Source organism: Corvus hawaiiensis, chromosome 26 (assembly GCF_020740725.1).
Source record: "Corvus hawaiiensis isolate bCorHaw1 chromosome 26, bCorHaw1.pri.cur, whole genome shotgun sequence".
NCBI classification, from domain to species: domain Eukaryota; kingdom Metazoa; phylum Chordata; class Aves; order Passeriformes; family Corvidae; genus Corvus; species Corvus hawaiiensis.
In genome coordinates this window covers 25,662,492-25,681,411 of record NC_063238.1, presented here as the reverse complement: position 1 = coordinate 25,681,411, position 18,920 = coordinate 25,662,492, and the positions used below count along the sequence as shown (strand labels likewise).

At 35.9% G+C, this 18,920-nt stretch overlaps 1 protein-coding gene across 2 annotated transcripts in view; it reads right to left on the bottom strand.

Moving 5' to 3' along the window:
* ZFPM2 (zinc finger protein, FOG family member 2) overlaps positions 1–18,920 on the bottom strand; it is a 305,906-nt gene that overhangs the window by 236,874 nt on the left and 50,112 nt on the right. Inside the window, exon 2 of one of the 2 annotated variants that reach the window (XM_048286793.1) lies at positions 11,606–11,764. The exons of the other annotated variant lie outside the window; for it this stretch is intronic. Within the exon in view, the coding sequence (XP_048142750.1) occupies positions 11,606–11,764 (159 nt within the window). The remainder of the gene's footprint in view (positions 1–11,605; positions 11,765–18,920) is intronic. 2 annotated transcript variants of the gene reach the window in all.

Below are 18,920 nucleotides of genomic sequence, written 5' to 3'. Positions count from 1 at the left end.
ACTTCAGTATGTAATGTGGATAGAATTTTCATCTTGACCTTATAATTTCTTACCAGCATTGACTGCTTCTGTTGTCTTCAAAAACAGTTCAAGCTTTTTTAATGTGGTTTAAATAGCCTAATGTTTATCCAATAGACAATTCACTGTAATTCAAGATGGTAAAGTTGGTCAGGAAATCTGAAGACTGTTAAAAGAGAAATATTACCAGAAATGTGAGAGAGAGAACTCCAACTTCTCTGACAACACTGACAAGTAGGAAAAGAGAGACTTGAATATTAACAAGTAATTTCACTTTAATCTTTTTAACAAATTAAAGACTTTCCAATTTGTACTTAATCAGCTTGTACCACAAGTAGTTGTGGTATTTTAAAGAAGCACATGGGTTAGCAGTTCTTCTCAACCCTGCTGTTTTAATCCATGTTGTTCCTATCAGTATTAGGCTCTTACAGAAAGTCTCGCACAATGTAACTATTGAACTTTCTTGACTAGGAATGTTATAGCAGCTGTTAGGCACTCTATAACGTATTTTGCAATCAGCTAAATCAACAAAGTATTTTTAACAATGAACAGTTCAGAACTGACAGATCTACTTTCTTGTTCGCAACTGCTTATCATGGCATAGATATCATGTATGTTTACCAGGTGCTTCCTATAGTTAGGATACCTTCACAGAAGCCGCTCACAAAAGATAAGGTCATAAAAGAGATGAAAAACGTGCAAGCTTCATACACTCATGGTTTTATCATCAGACAAAATAGCTTTGGGTGAAGGAATGTACCAGTCACAAAAAGCACACAGCAGGTTCTATTAGAGAACATTAAAAGTTTGAAATTCAGTTTGTTTTCCCTCTTCCTGGCAGCATAAATGTAAACTTAAATTGTTAACATCCTCATACAGCTGTTCAGAGTAAAACATCACTTCTCAATTATAATAAATCAGTTTAGAAATAAATTGCTGCAAAGCCTGTAGCACTCTGTATTGCCAAAAGAGAAAACAGACTCAATGCAAAGACTTGGGGAGTCACTCACTGTAGACTTTCATTTGGCAAGGACATAACCTCATGTATGGTGACAGACCAGTGCGACTGACTGTGAAGGGGGAGCAGGCTCTCTCCTTTCTGCCACAGTCTACAGCAGCAGTAATTCTAGATCCAACCTAAGAAGGATTCTGAGACTATATGTATGAACTAGATGCCAGAGCTTCAGAAACTACAGATCAGCAATCAAAAATTGTCCTCTGTTATTCACTTTATCTCAATGCCTGCAACCAGTAACAGAGCTTACACGCACTGATAATCCTGCTCTTGAATCCTAAGAAACACACTGTAAACTGAGAATTGTTGCCAGGAACCTCTCTTCAGAAGCCATACTCAGTAACTTTGAAATAAACCATATACAACTTAAAATACAAATACTTAATTCATTCAGTGTAACTTGCCTTTTAGCAGCACACACTATTCTTAAAAAGACCAATGACATCTAACAGGCCTTAACTAACCTTCTTGTGGATTATCTCTTTTTAAAGTATTCTATGTATATATTTAACTATAATTGTAATGGCAATACAGGTTTCAGCAGATATAAAATATTATAGGTATAAAATAATGCAAAAAAAATTATACAAGATTTTGGAATGGTAATAGAACTGTGAGAATAAAGATACTAAATAATTTGGGAGGGATGTTTCCACACTGTCCTATTTGCCAAATGATGTGAGGACAAGATCAAAAACTACAGTGGGTACAGTGCCATGCAAATGGGTTTATTCTACAAACCTTGCAAGGGCAGAGAGACAGAGAGATAGAGGAAGAGATCTGGTGCTATCACTACCAGACTGTTATCAATTCATCTGATAAATATCAGAAATATATTCAGTGAAGCCCATAAAAATCAACTGAGACACCCTACTCTACAAACACAGAAAGTATGAGCAATCTCTGGCCCACAGATGATTGATTTGGTAATGTACCTGAAAGAAGCCAGCACTTGAACAAGTTAATCTACTGCATTTTATTTCAGATTATATTAATCATCTCAATACTTTGCTTCTTTGCAAGCAATTATTGTTTTCTGTCATGCTGATTAACAATCATAATTTCTCCTGGGATAAACCTCATTTGAAATAACTGCATGTTTCCATTTGCCCTAAGCACTCTTAGAATTATTTATCCAGCAAGTCTCAGAAACAAGGCATTGCCTTTTTCCCTAACTTTTAGGATCAGTCTGTGAATACTCAAGTGTTAGCGAGTGCCTACATATGTGCAAGCCGCTAGCTCTCCCAAAACAGTGGTATGAAACTGTTTTGGTTCCTATTAAAATCACCACTTTGTTTAATAAAATGACATCTTGACACATTACATTTCAGCACAGTGATCATGTTAAAAAGCAGTGTCAATTATTTCTAACTATTTCAGCTACAGCACTTTTCTCCTGGGATAAGACACTGCTGTGCAGCACATTCATCTAGACTGAGTCTGGCCTTCCTCTTTCTCTACATGTTTGATATGTTCTCATTATCACCACTGTTTGCTTTTGAAGTCCCTTTCAAGACAAGGATCACTCATTCAAATGTATTGCCTGCAGAACAGTGAAAGTGTTCTCTAAATTGTATTCCTGACTTTCTTTTTAATAATGTGTTTTAAATATATATATGTATATACGTATATATGTATATTCTAATTTTTAGGGAGCAACTCTAAACACCAGTGCTACAAACAAGCACCATATACCAGCTACTCAAGAGCTTCTATTGATTTAAAAAAAAAAAAAAAGAAAAAAAGTCTTGCATCTTTTCAATCTTTCCCCATTAAAGCTTCAAATACAAGAACTCTATTAGACATACGCAAGTACTAGCCTGGGGTTCAAACCACATACCTCTAAGCACTTGATTAGAAAAGCAGCAGAAGCGCCATTTTAAAAGATATTTACATGCCACAAATAAAGACTGTTGCTTAATATAATTTTTAAAAATTATTTCAATGGAAATCAACAATCCATGAGATTCTAAACCAGCCTGCAGCAGAACAGAGAGATTACTTCAGAGAAATTCTAACAAGTTTCAAATTCTAAGTTTGAAGGCTCTTCTTCAAGTTCATATTTCAATTTAATTATATAACAATTCTGTTCCATCTCTACTGCAGAAATATTCCATCTCTTATAAAAATTCTTCATCCAACCAAGAACACCTCATTTAATACTTTACAGGTGAAATCATTATCATATATGAATCCAGTTTTTATGTGATTTCCACATGACTACATAATGAATAGCAATAGGTATCTGTTCCTACACAGTGAAATTTTAATTTACCTTGTTGAAAACAACTGGAGGTTTTTATTTGAAATAATCAACACTTCAGATGCTTCAATATCAAAAGCAGCCAACTCCCTATCACTACAGGCATGTTTCCACATACATGTTGTATTACACATGATTTTAAAAGCAATCTAGGCTTCTGTGAGTCAAACCCAAGAAAAAGACTTAGCAGTCATAAATACATGCTTCTTTTTCTCTATCCAGCAGTAATATTTTTCTTACCAATATTTATCTAACGATGTCATAAATGTGGCATTTGCTTAATTTATTTTTACTGATCCTTTCAGAGTTAAATTACTGCAAATATACCCATATAGTACACAACCTGTGAGCAAGTCTGCTTTGTGGGCCTGGGTTGACAAGAATTTTTTCAGCCATGTCTTAGAACTCTTCCAAAGTATTCAGAATTTTTGTGTCAAGGACAAACATGCTAAACCACGACAACACCAAATCAGACAAAAAAGAGACAAAATGGACCTTCATTATAAATAAAATTAGAAACAGATGTACAGTACACATGAACTAAGAACATGTGATGAAACTGTCATTTGTGCATTTCATGTTTTAAAGAAGATTACCCTTATTAATTTGCAATCCATATTCTGTCAAATTTGATCTCAAATTTAAGTCAATTCAAGTTCAAGTTTTGTGACTTTCTAGAAAGAGGACATTACACTACTTGTTGTAACCAAATAATCCCTTCGTGAATTCTATCCCTTGCTGTGATAGAATTCAGAATTTCATTGTTCTTAAGAAAACCAAAATGTGCTGACTGAAAAGGCTGGAGTTGCTTTGATAAACTGCTTAAAGTTGAGTAAGCTGTTTAAGTGTTTCTCTCACTTTTTAATTCTATACAGTTAAAATAATGTTTTCTATTTGGATCTTTGTATTTATTTCTTGAAACATAGCTTTCTAGTTTCTTTTTGAGATACAATTTTCTTCTTGATGACCAATTATTTAATGTCTTGATTAGAAGAAGGGTTTGTGTGTTCAATTTAGGTCAAATTTTTATCCAACTAAAGTTGATGTCAATACCTACATAGGTTTCAGCTGGACTGAAAATATGGCATGACAGGTTTAAACATGGGTTAGCAGTAAATAAAGAGAAGTATAGAATAGACAATCTTGTACTTTTTCTTTTGGAAGCCTTTACGTGCTCTCTAGTGAATGGTGAAGGAAGAAAAAAAGGTCACTCAAACCTTTTCAGATATCTCTTTTCCCTTCTAGCAAGAAAACAGGTGATCCTCTGAGCTCCAGTAGCAGGAAAGAATAAGAAATCATAACAGGTAAAGCACAAGGCAAATGCTGATATTCAGATGAAAAAGATCTTTCATCCTGCTGGGATCCAATCTAATTCTGACTTAGCATTGTTCAAAGGCTATTATCAGAGAAGCCCCTTTGTTTCTTTGTCTATATTCAGCATCTGACAAAAACTACGGAACATTAGAATCATAGAATCATCAGGGTTGGAAGGGAACTTTAAGATCATCAGGTCCAACTGTTCACCCAGCACTGTCACTGTAACCCCTAAACCACATCACCCAGAGCCAGATCCAGACACCTCTTGAACACCTCCAGGGATGGTGACACCACCATCTCCCTGGGCAACCTATTCCAATGCCTGACCATGCTAATGCCTAACAGTGAAAAATGTTTTCCTAATATCTAATCTGAATCTCCCCTGCCTCAGCTTAAGGCCATTTTCTCTCATCCTCTCACTGCAAGCATGGCAGGAGAGACTGACCCCCACCTCACTACAACCTCCTGCAAGGTGGATGTAGAGACTGATGAGGTCCCCCAGCCTTGTCTTCTAAAGTCGTTTCAGATGAATATGATACAGATAAACATAAGGGAACCCTTACTCTGGGGAACATGAAAATCCAACAGTGTCACAAACATGCACACAAGTCAATAGGAGGTAACTGTTGCATTTTTGGAGGGAGCAGTGCTGTGTGTTCTTATGCATATTCTAGTTATCCTAAAAGATGAAAATAGATACATGCCCTCTTCTGTCTCTGATTACCAAAAAGAATGAAAGTATCCTTCATTTAGTCAGAAAGCCTACCTAAATCAAATGTAATGAATTAAAATAAATATAAAGAATTTAAAGGAATATGAGCTCCAGCAGAAGTATTGCCAGGGAAAGATAATGTCAGGTGCAGGGAGGGGGGGTGTCTGGTGCCAAGCAAAGCCAAGGGCTGTGCAATCACCTCTATCAGTGCTCTATCAGTGTCTACACTCCAGCCAAATCCAGAGAAAACAAGGAGTCAAAGATTCAGGTCAATAAGCTTATAGGCGATTTGCACAAACAGCTCCTGCAGCAAGGTAAAAAACAAAGTCATATTGGCTTTTCTTTTTTATTCCTTCTCTTTGAACTCCTTGGTCCAAACACACCCTCGAAATGTCAGTGTTATATGCAAGAATTTAAAGAGCTGAGCTTCTTAATCCCGTTAAGAAATAAGAACAAAGTTGCCTGTAAAGATCTCCTTATTGAGCTCAAAGTGATTACGGTATAGCTGCCTTCTGCTGATCCTACTTCCACTTGCTACAGCAAAAGTGTAGAATGAAATCCATTACTGAAAAGGAAAAAAAAATTATTAAAAGGTTTCTGGTTAAAAAAATGGGGAAAAAATAAAGAAAAGTGAGCAAAATCTACTGTTTGATGTAGAAGCAGAAAAGAGCAAGCATATTGTTAGTCACTACATCTGTAACATGAAAGAAGTAGGGAATATGTACACAGATGCACACAGGCATACACACAGACACAAAGTCATACTCCAGAGGAAAAAGGGACACACAGAAATCATCTTCAGGGTGTTAAGAGTTTGGCTGGTACTATAGATGGCAGCATGATAGCTTTGCACATGAAGTACGAAGGGATAGATGAATACACCGACAAACTTAGCTTTGTATATGCTTTCTCATATGAGGAATCACACTGCAGCTGTTTCTCTGAATCTCAAGCCTGGCTGCACAATCAGGTCACATGATTTAACATAAAAAATTCCAGTCCCAAGCTGGTCTGGCAGGCTAGCAACAACATGAGTATATGTACACGAGCAGAAAACTTAGTTCAGGTTTGGAACTCATCCCTTCCTGCCCAAGCAGAATATGAGAACATAGAACCAGGTACACACTCAGTATGCAGGCCATATATTCCCTGAGTTCTCTTCTTGCTGACTTAGAACTGCATATGAGTTTCAGACTGCACTGGATTCCCCTCATTTCCCTCTTCCCCCACAAATAAAGGTAACCAATGTATCAGGAACTCGAACCACTCAACCAGCTACAGAGATCGCTGCAAACATACACAGCAGTGTGTGCTATAGATCCTAAAATCATTGCATCCTGAAACAATCACTCTCCACCCCACCTCATGTATCCCCGCTATCACCCAATGTCACCAACTGAAGCAGAGTTAACACTGGGAAGCAGAAGCCATTTGCCTTCCCATCTCCCACCAGGAGTTTTAAGGCCACTGAATCTCCTTCCACTGAGGGCTGGTGCCAATGTTGCCTTGTGATGAAGTAACTATGGAAATCCTACAACATGAGGAGCAAGAGCAATAGCCATACTACAAGCAATGAACAGGAGAACTTGACATAACTGTCTTGGCAAGCAGCAAGAAATAAACCTGCCTTCTTTCACTAATTATCAGATATGGACATTCCTTCATTTACCTCCTTCTTCTGGCAACAGTCCAACATTTTCTCCTTTGATTATACACCACCTCCATTTTCTTCTCTTGCCTCTTTCCTTCTGTGAACACAGCTACTTAACTATCTACTAATCTCAAGTGATCTCTCATATTGCTCAAGATAATTTTCCTTTGAAAGTTAAACCCTCATTTAACACTTCTGCTAGGAAGGAACTGTAATTTGCTTAGCCAGTTTCCACCACTATGAAGTCACCAAGGCTCCTGTTCTCCTTCCTGTTTATGGAGAGTAAAAGATGTCACCATATGAGCACAGCAAACTTTCCAAGTAACAGACAAGAACATTTTATTTTTCCTGAGGGTATCTAAGCAAGATGACAGTAGTCAGAGACTCGAAAACCAACCATAAACTATCTCACCTCACAAATGAACTTGATTTAGAACTTTGGTTTTCATCCCATCACCTTCAACCTGGCCTTTGTACTGTTCTGATGTTTTTCCCCTTCTATCTGCCCTTCTGCAATTACTAGCCCTATCACGCCTCCAGCTCATTTCTTCACATCTCTGTTAGCATTACCTTTTTTTCTTATTCCAACCTACAGTAGACAAAATTTAATCTTTATGTCATATCTCCTAGCTTCCAAATCCAGCCTATCCCTGTTCTACATGGGAGACAGGCTACTTTCTCCTTATTTAGATTGCTGAAATACTGACATTTAAGTAATAAATTTTCTATATCTGTATTTAATCTGAACTAATCTTAATCTGATACAGACTCTGATTCCAGATACCCACTATCTGGACATTAAAAAAAAAAACATACTCATCAAGGGAGATTCCAGGCTAATACAAGCTTTGTGTGGACAGCATCATCAGATACCCTCTTTATTGGCAATACATCAATTTGTAGTAACTAAACATAAACAGCAATTTTCAAAGCCTGTTTTCAAACTGACAAGATGTAATGAACTATCATCAAGGCTACCTTCTACAAAGTTGTTTGTTTCTACTTCAAAGATAGAGATCAGCGCAGCTTTGTAGTAGAACACCACTGTCCTGTTTCCAAAATACTTTCTTTCTCCTAATCCCACTGTCAAAAACTGCAAACAAATCAAACTTAGCTACCATCTATAATGAAGCTCTTCATCCAAAAGGTTAAAAAATAAGAGTTGTAAGCTTAAAGCAATCCCTGACAAATAGCAGGTTGGTAATTTCCACTTCAGCTTTGAATATTTACATGCTTAAACTGTTGTACACTTCCTCACATTTGAGAGTAAATGAAGATCACATAGGAATAAACATTCAAATGCAGCAAAGTTAATTTTGTGGTATTGCAGAATTGTGGGAGAAGAGGAATTTTCTGAATTCCTTGTCATAAAAGCCATTAACTAGCAAAAGGAGAAGGGAAAAGTAATAGCAGAAAGTCAAAATTTTGAAAACTGAGAAGTTGTAAAATGACATGTAGCTCAATCAATGTGATTAATTTGCTTCACTCTTTGCAGAGGCTTTCGCCTTCACCTTCTAATTCTGGCAACTATTCTGCTGAATCTATCTCACAAACCCAAATTAATAAGGTGGGAATGACAAGTATGGCTTTATAAAGGTTCCTGTTTGCAATTTGGACAGTTAGGGACTGCTCTCTGCTTATAATACCATTAGGCACAGTCTGACAGGAAAATCTCTTCAGTCAAAAAACCAAAGTTACCAAGTTGTGAACCTGTAAGTCCTCTATTCTCATTCCTCAGAATGAATTGTGACTTCAGTAAATTTTTGCCTTTGGTACCTAGTTTGGATAGTAAAAAGCCTCTGGTTTTAGGTGGTACTTGAATTTACAGAGCTGGGTAAGTATAAAAAACATACCATGGATGAAGCCTCACAAACACCTCCTCCCCAACAGCTGTGCCACTTGTTCCCCATGCCTCTTGATTCTTGCAGGAAGCCCCGCTACTCATTTGTCCTCTTGTTCTGGGTCAGCTGGGAAGAAGCCCCAGGGGAGGGAAATAGGGAGACAGGACAGATAAAATTTATATCCAAGAAAACACCTTTACTTTCTTTAATGGTCCATGCTAGCAAGGGCAGAATTCAGAGATAGCATAATGGATTCCCATGTCAGCTCCAATATATTTCTGGGAAAAGAAAACCTGTTGCATGAGAAAACACAGATCTACACTGATTTTTTCCTTATTTGAAAATACTTGTCATTTACAGGCTGCCAATGCTATCAAAGAGCAGAAAACAAATCAAAACTCAGGCCCCAAAAGCAGAAATTAGACTGCATTTATTTGTTCTCTAACCTATTTGGTACACAACTCATTTTCAAGCTTTTTCATTTTCTTAATGAATTTTCATTCATGATGTTAAAAAATATTTCTAGGGAAAAAAAAGTAGCTTATTTCTCATACCATCTTTTAGTTTCAATGCTGAAACACTACAAAGAAGAACAGAAGGCCACAAATTCTTAACAGATTAATGAAAAAACCCAATGAGAATTAGTCTCATTTTTAGTATTTACTATATAATAGAGTCACAAACCCTTTCACTAAGAAAAGGACACAAAAGAAATTTATTTGCTTTCCAGATTAGTTTTGTCTTCTTAGGGTTTATCTTCAGAAAAACATAGGCAGCCTCATGCTAATGACACTTAAGATGTGACCCTGAAGAAGTAGGACATTCCACAGAAGTTGAGACATTAATAAAAACCCAGCACATTTCTAGTCTCCCATTCCATCCGTTTCCAGGGATATTCCCAATTTGCTTCAAAGTGGGACTTTTTGTCACACTGCCTCAGCTGGAGGTAGATTAGAAATTTTATGTGCCCCTTGATCCTTAGAAATCTTCTTTTCAACTTTTCTTCTGCAGCAGTTGCACTGGAGAGACTTAAGATTCTTTTATAACTACAACACACTTATGAACTGCTGGGAAGTCAGAAGGTATTTAGCCTGAAGAATCAGCAGATGTTCTTAATAAAACATATAATCAACATAATCAAGATTCAGATTCCCATTTGATGCCTGATCTTCTTTAATACAATGGCCTGGATTCACTGCTTTCCCTGAAAGATTTTTGTTTAAAGGGAAGATCCAAGATAAATTGAAATTCAATGTGAATTTGCAATATTGATTACTATTTAAAAAAAAAAAATTAAATTTTTTTCTTGGTTTCACCCAAAACCATAGTATTTTCCACTGGTAGGCCCTGGAAATGCAGTAAGAAATACAGAGAGGTAACTAAATCAAACTGATATGATATGAACTAATAGTGGGACATAATATTCCACTGCTGACAGGAGGAATTCAAGAGACGCCAGTATAACAATTATGCACACAGTGGTTTAAATATTTATTTAGTACTGCCAATAGCAGAATAGCAGGAAGAGTACATTTTACCACATAAGGAAAATGGTGTCTTTCTGAAAGGCATGTGAACACAAAGTAATTGTAGTAGGTGTTCACGTCGCAGTTATAATAGTACTAAATTCTTTCTGTTGCTAAAGAACCTATTCATAATCTGGTTTCTCCTCACCGTAAGATTTCTAGCACCTGAACTCCAAACTATCAATTAAACTCTTTTGATCTCTTAGGGTGGCTTACTAAGTATCAAGAACCTGTAACGCAAAAGTAAATTATTTTGTAAAAAGTATGCAAGCTCCATAGAGGACATGTAGAAAATACACTGCAATGCCTTTGCCACTGATGACTGAAGACTCTCTAGGAAGGACCAATATTCTGCAGTCAGAACACTTGACTCGTCAAATCGATTTATTTGACTTTGTCCAAGAGAGATGAAAATAATACAAAACCAGCAACATACCAAGTTATCATATGAAAAAATGGTAACTTATTTATATGTCAGTATCTGGGAAAGAACAGAAAGACAGAGAAACCATCAACATCCAAATGCCCGAGGGATTCGTGGACTAACAGAAGAACACCACCACAACAACTTCAGCTATTTGATAGGCATCCTTACCTCCAGAAGACAAACAATAGAGCAATCAAGTGGATATCTGGCAGGAAGAAGGTTAATTCAATGTTCTAAGTAACAATAGTGTGTTTTTCTGTCAGCTGATTGGGAAGCAGCACAACCTTGCAGACTGGAATGGTAAGAATGAATTGCTGTGTCTTATGCTAAAGTACCTCAATCTTCAATAATTTGCAAGTAACAAGTGCACCAAAAAGGTATCTGCAACTACAAAAGTTATCCTTTCACAAATCACTAGTTTTCTACCATGCATAATAAATTCTATAATAAGCTCTATTTTAATCCTAGAATCTACAGACACAATCTGTTTTCCTAGCAATGTTTCCTAGGCAGAGAAGCAATGAACAGACATGCTGCATTGCTAGCTTCAGATCTGATAATAATTGACTTCTGGGGTCTGTTCTTTACAGTTAAATATGTAGAAAATAACACTTGGAGGAAAACATTAAGGCAAGATGACTCCTGTCCCTGAAAAGTGTCTTTCAACATACTGAAATATTTATCCCTTACCAGACTTAACTTCACAAATGACTCCTTTTCCTGTTTTTAAGGTAATAATAATAAGGCTTTTTGTACATTTTAAACCAAAAATCTCTTTGACCAGCTGGACACAGTTTGGCCAGTATTCTCTCAAGAGGCTGGCTACAATGATTACCTTTATTACAAAAGTATTCCACTTCTTCACAGCTCAGATTTTCAGGCTCAAACTCTGCAGAAAAGCTTTCCTCCAATGGAAAGTCTTCTTTTGAGATAGTATCATTTTCCTCAGACAGGCACTCTTCTTCTTCATCCTCAGTAGCATCTTCAAGGGGCCCTTAAAAAAGAATCAGGAACACTGTGGCAAAACGATCTAACAGGACAATGTGAAATAAAACCTCAGTGAACTTTTAACTGGCCTTCTTTGGCTAGTTTTTCCATTCACAGCTGTGTACAGCATTTATTAGAATTGGAAAAATAACATTTTATGGAAATTTAAATTGAAAGTGACTTTTCCTGATGACTTCAGGATAAGCAAAGTGTCATTAATAATATGTATTAATAATACTCACACATGGAGGTTTTTCATTATTCATTGGGCTCTACTATTAAACACAGACAGTTTTAACAGTGGAAATCAAAGCTGTATTTGTAAAACAACATAAACAGTGAAGAGCCTTGTTTGTTAGTGATTGTTTTTGATGCTGAATTACAGTACTTAAAATGTTCTTTTACAAGCTTTGTTAATCAAATTAAAAGTACTGACAACAGTGAAACACTACAAAGGTTTTGACAGCACAAACATCAGCTTATTCTGCTATTTTGCTTCAACCAGCCCCTGGTATCTATGATCATTCATGCCAGACTCCTTAACAGATTCCCAGCCCATGGACAGGGGTCAAGAGACTATTTGTTCATTTCACAGAGGCCAAACAAATATCCTGGTAAACTACCAGCCCAGGGCTCCTAAAAAAATAAACTAGTTACAGAAACAGGGCATGAGTTTGAATTTGAAGTGGTAGTCTGAGGTCTTTGACTTTTCTTCTAGTTACCTAGAGATACTACTGCTACAGATCCTCTCGAAGAGACAGCACCAGACAGATTATAACACAGCACCAAAGTCATCAATTAGAATATACTCAAAAATTAAAATCTTTCTCATATACACACACTTCAAAATCTTTGGTTAATAGTAACTATTTGCTAAAGACATCTCTTGTGCAGGATGTAGAATTTTACCCTAGATTTAAATAGAGATTTGAAATAACTGAACATATTTTAATTTAACGAAGATTTTATTAAATGTCAGTATGTTTCAAAATCCATCTTAAGACTGGATTTCAAAAGAGAGATTTCATTATACATGGTTGAGGCTGGAAAAAAATTATGTATTTCACTCTCCAATGAAAGCACAGCCTCATTTATAATTGACTGAGTATTTCTTCTTCAAAATGAAAGCGAGCTAGCTAATGAAAAAAAATGTGATTTGTATTTATATGATAGTTTTATGGTATTAAATACACTATTCCTATATAATCTATCATGCTAAGATACAATACATAAATGATTCTGTTGTGTTCAATGAAAAGGAAGGAATAAATTTTTAAAGAAATCAAATATTGACTACACTCTAATTTTATGTAATTTATTACGAACCAGTGACTATCTACATTTATTAAAACAGCAAAATTCACTTTAGGCTAGGTTGTGTAATTCTTGCTTCAGAGGAATATGATGGTTACTTTTTATTGAAATTGATTGAGATTCCCAGCTGGGATTCCATAAATTAATATAGCTTACTATCTTTCATGGAAATATGACTCTCTGTGCCAGCTGAGAATCTGACCAAATGAACCCACTTTTGTAGACACATACTCGCCAACAGTAGCTGTCATTCAACAATATAGCTCCTAAAATAAGGGGCTATTATTATGGCTGAAGAAATAAAGATTCTCACTATCAAAGTATCCATTACTGTTAATTGCACCTTCCAGCCATGCCGGGAAAAAATCCAGCAACTGCATATGCACAGGGAATGAAGAGTGGCTATGGCACTGTACGGAACAGAGAACAAAGCACGAGCACACGCTGGAACAGTGCGCTGCAGCTGAACATGGGCACTCCAGGCACCTTACGCGTGTCCAGGTTCAGGAAATGAAAGCACAAGGGGTTCTGCACAAATTATCAGAAATACTGTTCAAATTTCATTTTATTATTAATACGTGACATTTGTCTGGTGTGAGCCATTTACTAGTGTGCACTCCTAGTAACACCTGGATAAATAAACTCAGAAAAAAATATGCTATTTTAGGGAAATACAAGTTTTTGCCACATATAAAAATGTATTAACACCATATTTTGCATCATTTCAGGAGCAGCTATAAGCCTAATAAATTTTCCAAGTATTTTAAATCTGAGGAAAAAATTTAAACTTCAGCCAACATTTTCAGTGAAAGTCAATTTCCTGCTCTTTTTTATTGACTTTTACAATGCGTCTTACAAAATACAGCAAAAGCAATTTACCTGAAAGTAATCCAACTGGCATGTATACATGACATTTAGGTCTGTTTCTAGATGTTAAACCAGTTTGTTTGATCAGGTCACCAATACGTAATCAGCAAGCTAATCATCACTGTATGTTAATTAGGAAAGGAAAAGAAATGCAGTTGCTATGCTTTCATTTGCAGCGTCATGGAAACACACCTTATAATTTCCATTGACACTCTTCCCAAGAAAGGAGAAGAAATACCATGTACACACCAGCTCCACAGCGCTTGTTCAAACCCCTGTCATTTTTTCGGCCATGACTTTATTTTTTAAATCAATCTTAGACTAAAAAAAATACTGACTAATGTCACCATAGATACATCCTATGTAGGAACAGGTATGTAACATTTCCTAAAGTTACATGTCCCAGCATTTGCAAACTTAAATGTAAATGTTGTCACATCCCAAGGAGATCAGAGGTGTGCATGCATTTACACGAGCCTTTTGCCTTGCACGTGCCACCCACGTACAAAACTCAGAGAACTTCATGGAGGCACGTACGGGCAGACAGCAGAGCTTTACCTAACGGGGGCTGGAATCAGAGCGTGCACCCCAAACACCAGCAATGACTATTGCTGAAATGGGAGGATCCATGCATAAATATTTTTCCAGGTTTCAGGCAGCTGCTGCCTTGTCTAATTCACCCATCTACAACTAGACCTTTGGGACAAATTCTGTCTTATGCATGTTGAGCTGTCTTTCATTTTTTAAATTTCAAAATACATTAAGCTCATGCCCAGAGCTGGTATTTTATAACTGATAACTTTAACTAAAGAGTAAGGCACTGCTCAACATGAGTAAGACCAACTCCCAAGAATAAGACCAAAATTAAGTATTTCTGAGTTGCTAGTTTCATGGGAACTCAAAATCAATGATTTCTGTGGCCATTTTTAATTATCACTCAAACGTACAGTGGGTTAAAGAAAACACTAAAATCCAAAGCCATTACTAGGAATAGAGTAAATTCTCTATTCTTGACTACTTCATCTAATTGTACATAAACAGACAATAAATAAAAACACATTTTCAGAATCTCACAATAAGGAGTATATGGAATTACATATTCTTGACAAATGCAAAAACATTAACTATGCAGGCTTATGTTTGCCTGATTTGGTCATGAGCTACCAAAAACCTCTAGCTGGTACCAGTAAATTACATCAACTAGAGAACTAAGAATTTATCTGGTTCAAAGACTTACAGGTCTATAACATTGACTAGCTCTTTTATCTAGGGAACAACCTGGACAAAAGCTACTGCAACTTCTTCCCTGATTTAAAATACTGAGTCATATAGACAAAAAGAAATGCATTTAAAAACAATAGTTTCTTTCAACTGTTTTCTGTGATAGTGGTTTTTTTTCCCCCCAGTTGTTATTATATTGATATATTACCTTCAATAGTCCAAATACAGGTTAATCAGTTACTTTAGTACCATGCTTTACCTTCTGCATTTCTTTTAAATTTTTGATTTAATTTAATAGTACTACTCCCATTACTTAAACTAATCATGTTGTTAAGTACTTGTGGCACAACATGTACTATGTCTACTTTTATTTCAGCTGGACCAGGGTTAAGGTCCCACCCTGTTCTGCTGAAAAATCTTTTTCAGTAACTGCTGATTAAGTGTGACTTTACAACCAATAGTCATAATGACAGAGCAATCAAAATCCAAAAATTTCTACTACTGAAATTCATCTGTGTGTCACAGTGATCTGATAATAAACAGCTCTGAGGTATGATTAGACTCTTTAATAATTAATGCAGTAAAATTTCAAACTTAAGCAGTTTAAGAATTTAGGTGAATAGTTAATTCCAGAGATAGTCTAGATGTTTGTCTTCTCATTTCAGCAATTCTTTTCCTATTAGCAGTTTGTAAAAGAATGTGATGCAATATAAGGAGAGGTGTTTCTGAAATGCTTCAGATTAGCTAGATACATGATAAATAGTTAAGAATTCCCAATCGCACTAGGTAAAACCTCAATTTCTAATCTTAAATGGGGGTACTTTAATCCGAGGCAAATTAAGTCTCTATTAACTCATGGATTTTGCATGAAGTCCTGAAAAAACCTTTCTCCTTTATAAAACAAGCAAATAATCGTGTTGTACACAACAAAAGAGGGGTTGAGTAGTTTAGTTACTCACCTGGTACTTGCTCCAATTCATAAATATTTATTGATATGAATACAAATCTCAACTCTTTTTGCAAATAGCACAGATAAACAAGACACAGTAGAAAACAGTACAACTAGTGACAGCAACGAAGTAGTCAATGTAGTAGAAATCTGTATGGCATAGTGGACACAGTAGTCCACTCTGAGAAACCGCCACATATAATTTGATACAAATAACAGTATCTACTGAGCAGAGGCTGACAAGTGAGCTGCATGTGCCTTCATGGAGAAAATTACTTGTGATTGAGGCTACTTGCCAGCACAGTGTGGGGAAATCTGAGCTGTGCTCCCTAATTTGTACCAGATTTACAGACGCTAAAGGACCTATTTTTTAGCACTAATAAAATTTTTAGCTAAATAAATAAATATGCCTAAAATATCATATACTGCAATGTAAATGCATACATATAGATGCAAGCACACAAAGATAGCTAAGTGGCAATCATTACATAGTGAGTAAGAGATGCTACTTCAGCACTTAAAAGGACAGGCCACGTTTAACAAAACAAAACAAAACCAGCACTGTAAGAATTTTAACAGCACATAAGAGTGTGAGAATGAACCATCAGAAAAGGATTTACACTCACTTAACAAAAGACACTTTTGCTACAATAAACACTCCTCTTAACACAAATTTGAGCATTGAACCCCTTGAGCACATTAGTCCTGATCCATCAATGCTTGACTCCAGTTTTATGGTACTATAACTGTAATGAAATAATTGAAATTCAATAACGTTAAACTGGCTAAGTTCTGTAATAATTTCTCATAGTCAAATTCATCAGACTTCGCCCTAATGAAACCACTTAAATGCAAGCTCAAATTAAGCACATGCTTATATGCTTTCCCATGCAGTGTTTTGCACTTAAAATGCATGTATCCTATAGTAGAAAAGTATCATTGAAATAATTAACTCATGAAAATGTGAAGTGGTTAGCTTCCTTCTCACTTACCAGTACTCTCCTACTTTCCCAGCGCGGCAACATAAATCAGTGCTCTTAACAAATTAAGAATGCTTCAGAAAGCCTACAATACTTGACAGTGAGTGGCTGGGGAGAGGTTAATGAGTATAATTAGTACTAGCAGCATTAAATAGTAACAACTCCAATAAATCAGAAGCCAGAAATTGACTGGATCAACATCAGACACCTTGCATGTTCTGTGGGATCTATTCAGGATTTCCTAGGAAAACATGCTGCCACATGCCCATTATCCTTAGCTTATGGTAAGACCTAGGTATGTGATGCTCTCTGATTGCAGAGGGAAAAACTTCAGAAAAATCAATCCATTTTTCTCCTGTTTGAACATGAACATTTCCTCCTATGTAGAAACAATTACATAAGAAAAGCAGCAGGCAAACACGTCATATTAATTTCACATTGTAGGGAACTTTTTTCCTAAAAATTCAGTCAGGAATACTAAAAATGCAAAAGAGGTTTCAATTTATTTCATTTCAAATATGGCAATGGGAGTGAAGACACCATATGATAATTCAGAGTTCTCTTCCTCTTGTGCAGTTTTCCATACAGGACTTCCTTAGAGGTTTCTCTGGCTTCTTCAGCCCATTCAGTTTATTGGTTATTTATCTTAACTAAGTTATTTCTGTTATTTCTATTACATTTTCAGCTATACTTGAGATGCAGCACTGCCTGTGCACATTGAACCTCCCCAGTCTGTTTAGCAAATTGACTGAACTTCAGAAGTTCTGTCCAGATTGGAAGATTGCTCCAAGTTTTAAGGAATTCCTTACATCTTCATTGGGGCATCCAAGCAGAATGAACCATTCCTCCCTTTCAAACTGGGAGAAACTTTATGACCATGATTCAGTGACAAACTTAATAGAGAGAAAGAAAAAGAAATGCTCTTTGGCCACTATAAATCTACACCAACCTGATGTAATTCAGCTTAACAGCAAGAAAAAGGTACAAAAATATATTTCCATAGGAAAAAAAAGTGATTTTTAAACATGTAAGTTCTTCCTGCAGCCATTCACTTTTAACATAAGTTGCATCAGGGAATCTGGTAGGAAGGAAACATTTTTATTAATTTTCCCCTTATCTTTAAGAAGAATGCTGATTTTTTTTTTTTTTCATTTACGTTCCTTGCCTGCAGGTAGCAGACCAAGAAAATCATATAGCAGAATTTTTTCCTTTTGATTAATTTCTTTCCATGTGTTATGTTATTTCTTATATATAATTGATTTCAGGTTTTGCTTGTAGCTGTACATCTTTTTATATCTGTACCTACTGCCTTCCTTCAATCAAGAAAGTTGAAGGAAATTACCTGAATTTTGTTAAGTTTATTAAAAACGGAGCTCTGTGAATATTTAAATTGAGTTTTGAAATGGTAATATAAGAAAGATATTAGAGAATTTTAATAGTCGGTTCAATTTGACCCACAGACTATTGTAGAAAGGGTCAAATTTTATTCAAATTATTTCTTTACCAAAAAAAAAAAAAAAAAAATGAACCCTTTGATTTTATTGAAGTAGATTAATATTCTTCACTGCTAGGTCTTTTGGCACTTCGGTGCATGACAGCATTAACTGTGCTTGTATATGAACTTTTCAAAGACCTTTAAATGTTCCAGTAATTTGGAACTTCACTTTCATTTATCCTCTTGTCTTCTTTTCTCTTACCATTATCCAAGAGGCCACAACAAAATTGACAGTGCCCATGGTCAGTTTGCTCTTAGATCCAAGGCCAGAATATTTTCAATCAATAAAAGTGAAATTATGAAACAGGAACCATTGAAAATATGCTTAGGAAGACAT